Source organism: Lolium rigidum, chromosome 2 (genome assembly GCF_022539505.1).
Source record: "Lolium rigidum isolate FL_2022 chromosome 2, APGP_CSIRO_Lrig_0.1, whole genome shotgun sequence".
Classification (NCBI taxonomy): Eukaryota; Viridiplantae; Streptophyta; class Magnoliopsida; order Poales; family Poaceae; genus Lolium; species Lolium rigidum.
The window spans coordinates 226149651-226154859 of NC_061509.1; the positions used below are offsets into that span (position 1 = coordinate 226149651).

General features: G+C 42.8%; 1 protein-coding gene across 1 annotated transcript; it reads left to right on the forward strand.

Annotated features, from left to right (window-relative positions):
- The first annotated feature begins 421 nt into the window (after positions 1 to 421).
- Positions 422 to 4666, forward strand: LOC124693056 (glycosyltransferase-like KOBITO 1). Its single transcript, XM_047226503.1, has 11 exons — positions 422 to 765; positions 856 to 1005; positions 1086 to 1138; positions 1230 to 1338; positions 1499 to 1633; positions 1703 to 1747; positions 2834 to 3021; positions 3119 to 3260; positions 3453 to 3499; positions 4071 to 4158; positions 4248 to 4666. Exons 1-11 carry the CDS (start codon positions 460 to 462, stop codon positions 4500 to 4502), a joined length of 1518 nt encoding a protein of 505 aa, XP_047082459.1. The 5' UTR covers positions 422 to 459; the 3' UTR covers positions 4503 to 4666.
- The last annotated feature ends 543 nt before the right edge of the window (positions 4667 to 5209 follow it).

The following is a 5209-nucleotide window of genomic DNA, read 5'->3' on the forward strand; positions in this document are numbered from 1 at the left end:
GGCTGGGATTAACCGTAGGCAATTGAGGTGAGCTAATAGAGGGCTTTGCATAAGATAAGAAAACCTAGTTAAATCCCTAAAAATATTATCTATACAGTGGAACAACGTAGTAAACCTTATATTCTGAATTTTTTCTAAAAAATATATGGCTTAAATTTAGGAAAGAAGGAAGTAGTAAAGATTAACGCATACTAATGGCGGGAGATGTCCACGTGCCTAGCAGTGTGGCGCGTCGATTAAATCGGATAGAAGGGGTAGACATTAACTCATACGAGTATATGGGAAAATTTGAGCGGCGGCTATCATATTTATGGTAACATTTGATAGCTAGCTCTATTTTGGCACAACTTTTTCATGTCAACCATTCAAGAAAAGAAACTCACAGAACATACCGGGTACGGCCGGACCCGCCGGAAACGACCTAACCCGAACCCAATCGATCGATCGCAATCGGAAGGAATGCCGGCGCCGGCGCAGGCTCCGTCGGGCGGCGGCGCCGGCGCGGCGTGGCGCCACCTGCTTCTGCTCCTCACGGCCCTCCCGCTCGCGCTCGCCCTCCTCGCATTCGCGCTCCAGTGGCGCGGCGGCGGCGTCGACGACCCCGCCACGCGCTGGCCTCCTCACACGGCCGAGCCCACCACGTCATCCTGGCTGTCCCGCCGCTCTTCCTCCGCCTGCGCCGACATCCTCGCCGCCTCCTCCACCCCCACCTTCCCCTACCTCCGCGGCTGGTCCTTCCCCTTCGACGCGCCGCACCACCCCAAGGTACCTCCCCTCTCCCGTCGCACGCCAAACCCTCTTCGCGCCGGCCGCCTCCGCCACCTGGTACTGATTCTCTTGCCTTTTGTATCTCAGGTGTGCGTGCAGACGAGCACCTCCGCTGGGCTGGACCAGATCCTGCCGTGGCTCTTCTACCACAAGGTCGTGGGCGTCGCCCACTTCTTGCTCTTCGTCGAGGGGAAGGCCGCCAAGCCCGGCGTCGCGGGCGTCCTCGAGTCCATCCCCGTGCGTTCCTCGCCTCAGATTTCGAACATCACAACGCCAATTTCTACTTGTTTTGAGTCTGTGCGTTCTCTTTGCTGCAGGGTGTGAAGGTGGTGTACAGGACCAAGGAGCTCGAGGAGCAGCAGGCCCGGAGGTCTGAATTTTTTTCCTCGTTATGCATTACGACTCATTTCATTGTCCATTCTGACATATATATTTCGTTTTCGTCTTCATCTGACCTGCAGCCGTATCTGGAACGAAACCTGGCTCGCGGGTTTCTTCTACAAGCCTTGCAACTACGAGCTGTTTGTGAAGCAGTCACTTAACATGGAGATGGCTATTGTGATGGCCAGGGTATGTCTCGTCTTATCACATCTATGAAAAGTGCGATCGAACTTGTGTTATAGTCTTACCAGGAAAGCCTGTTAGCTATCTGAACAGTTTATTAGGTCTCTAGTAATTTTGTTGGTGTTATGCATCCACAAACAAACACATTTTTTTCCCTTTGTGGTAGGATGCTGGCATGGACTGGATCATGCATCTAGACACCGACGAGTTGCTCTATCCTGGTGGAGCTGCCGAGTATTCTGTCAGACGTTTGTTAGCTGACATCCCCGGCGATGTTGACATGGTTATCTTTCCGAACTATGTAAGCAAAAAAGACGTGCTCTGCTCTTAATACGACTGCCACACCCTCTTACATGTCTGCACCATGCAGGAAAGCAGTGTCGAACATGATGATATAAAAGACCCATTCAGCGAGGTAAACCCTCTCTTTCTTCAGCATAAATATGTAATTTCCCCAAGTTCCGTGTGATATAGCGTTCGCTGATGGAAACAGTGTGTTCATTATGTATTTCCATTTGTTCTGTTACATCTGAGGTCTGATACTCAGATATGATTTCCATTTGTATTGCTTCATGTTCTGCTAGCGGTAGTTCTACACAGACTAAACATCTCCCAAATGGAAGTTGGAGAGGTTAAGTCTGATAAATACATATTTTCCCCAAGTTCTATCTGATATAGCGTTCACTGGTAAAAACAGCTTATTAATTTTGTATTTCCATTTGTCCTGTTACATCTGAGGTCTGATACTCTGATATGATTTTCATTTGTCTGATAATCTGATAATGATCGATTATATTTTCTTGAAGACCTAGTTTTGAGCAGCCCTATTATCTGGAGGCTGGTCTGAGTTCCATTCATTCAGTATTAAGGAATTAAGTTTTTATGCTATTTTTGTGTGAACTGACATCGATCCAGTCAGTTTAGCACATTACTCCCAAGGAAAAGCCATGAAATTCTCGTGCTGAAAGATGGATGCATATGCTGTGTTTCATTTTGCCAAATGGGGTATCAATTAAATGTGTATCAATTCCATAACTTGGATATAGCAATAAATAAATCAGCAAAATTCTTTCAAATATTTTAGTTAGAAGAAATGTTTCTTCTCTCCAAACTAAAAAAATGTATTATTCTACCCAAATCTGATTTGCATTCAAATAAAGAAAATGAAAGAATTTTAGAGCTCTCATATGTGCAACAAGTCAGTGAGCGCAAGCACCTGCCGATCTGGCAAAAGATTAAGTGACTTTGATGAGGTTTTGGCATTTCTGATCTTTGTTGAATTAAGTTCAGAGTACCATATCCCTCCCCCAAAAAGTACCATAGCTGTACATAGCTATTTTATAAACTAATATATTGCCATCTTTAGTATGAAAAAAAATCTCATATGGAAGTAGTGATCAATCATGGTGTCGATACTTCACCAATTACCACGAGTTTGTGTGTGCTATAAACACCTAATCTCATCCTGAGCAATTTTGTGTACATTGCAATATCTTATCAGGTGTCTATGTTCAAGAAGAATTATGATCATCTTCCCAAAGATACTTACTTTGGCATGTATAAGGAAGCAACAAGGGGCAACCCTAACTATTTCATTACTTATGGGAATGGAAAATCTGCTGCGCGGATTCAAGATCATCTCCGTCCAAATGGTGCACATAGATGGCATAACTACGCAAGGAGCCCAAAGTGAGGACCTTTAGTCGTAGCATACATTTTTCCAAAATACCGTGCAAGACTCCTAGCGGACTTGATTCTTACTATATTGTTCACACGTAACTAACAGTGAGATCAAGCTGGAGGAGGCTGCAGTTCTGCACTATACATACACCAAATTTTCAGACTTAACATCTAGACGTGATCGCTGTGGATGCAAGCCTACGAAAGAAGATGTTAAAAGATGTTTCATGTTGGATTTTGACAGAGCAGTAAGCAAAGCTACTTAATTCTCTTGCAAGCTACTGTCAGGTTTATTGTCGTCGTTTCCTTTGCACTACTATTTTTTCCCCTCCAGGTTTATCTGTTTTTTTGCATCCTTATGCCAGTGGAAATGCTTCCAATTGCATGATTCAGTTTGTTATATTTTCTGCTCCGATCTGACTTCAACACTTAATATGCAGGCTTTTATAATTGCATCAACTGCTAGTGAAGAGGAAATGCTTCGCTGGTAATTTATATGGTTTCCTCAGTATCATAATTTTCTCACTTGACCTAAGTCATCAACCAGGGGAACTTTCTAGTTTCTTGCATGTGCTATGAAAAAAATACTTTTACTGCAAGTCCATTGTTTTGGACATTTACCTGATCTCCGATGTTCCATCTTTGATGCCAATGTCTACCATAGTTGCTACAAATTACAAGCTTATATTATGAAATTATATTTCCTAATGAATTTGGTGATATCATATTGCCAATTTAGTTTTTATTTATGGATGATCGAACCTAAAATTGTTCATATAGATCATGATATAACCGGCCATACATCATAAACTCAACTAAAATGATGACCTTTATGGCTATCTCATAATAAACTATGAAATCACATTTTAGCGAGTTGTTTTCCAGCACTCAGATGTATGATGACTTTCGTGTTGTAACCTGTAGCATATAAATACCACTAGCTGAACTCAATGCAGGCTGCAAAGGCCTTTTTATATAGAGATTGTATTCTATTCTCTGTAATGATTTTAGACATGGGACACCTGGTATGTCTGTCATTTGACTGCTCTTTTCTTCAGGTATAATGAACGTGTTGTGTGGAATGATAGGCAGCTCAACCTAAAGCTTCTCAGGAAAGGAGTGTTGACTCGCATATATACCCCAATGGTGTGTAACAAGAAACCTAGCCATACTACCAAATGTTTTCCATGTTTAATATTCATATACTTGTGTATCTTGTTATGTTCTTCTACCAGGCAATTGTCCAAGGTCTGCGGGAGTCTGGTGTCTTCACTTCCGTCATCGCAGCTAGCCAATCTGCTGCGAATGACAAAGTTCCATTTCAGACAAACAAAACCGATTCTGAACTTCGAAGTGTATCTGGTAGATTCATCTCATCTAATTCTAGGAAAATATTGAGCATTGTCGAGCCTCCATTCAGGGATAATGATGTGTCCGCCGTCCCCCCTTTGTCGCCCCCGGGTCTGGATGAGCAGCAAAGTTTTACCTAGTGATTCTTTCAGGATACAAGTAGTCCTAACTCATGTGTGCAACGTGCAGTATGTATGTTGCGTCCATTTGGAGATCAGAGGATGTATATTGAGAATATATTCGTGATTGATCAATATAGTGTGATTTTGGGCAGGGCATGGTTTCTGTGCCCGTTTTTGCTAGTGACGGAAGATCATGATACCTATTTATAGAAATATATGGTATACAGAGATATGTGGTGAATTTGCTCTTTTTTTCCTTGTGATGAAGTGGATTTACTTGAGTGAGTGTGGTATGCATATTAGTGTCTGATATGTAACTTTTATCAGCACATAAAATCCGCTTGTAGCAGTCTGTGCATTGTAATCACTGTCCATATGCCATAAGTTTTGCAGAATTTGCACCGTTCAGTTTATTCAGTGTAGGGTGCTAGCCAGGCGGAAAGCACAGCCCTTCTTGGCCCACCTAATATCGCATTCAGCCTCTTGAGCTGCTCCGCCAGGGCTGCAAGCGAGTCAGTTCGAGTGAGTTAGATTTGGCTCAACTCAGTTCACACTAAAATTCGAACGAGCTTAGACTGAGTCAAATTAAATCTTGAGCTACAAAATTTGGTTCACTTGCGTATAGATGGAAGAACGATCTCGTCCACATCACACAGAAGGAACAAATAAACTTTCCATATTCCTTAATTAAATTCTATCCACATTAGAAGAAATAAATCCCATCC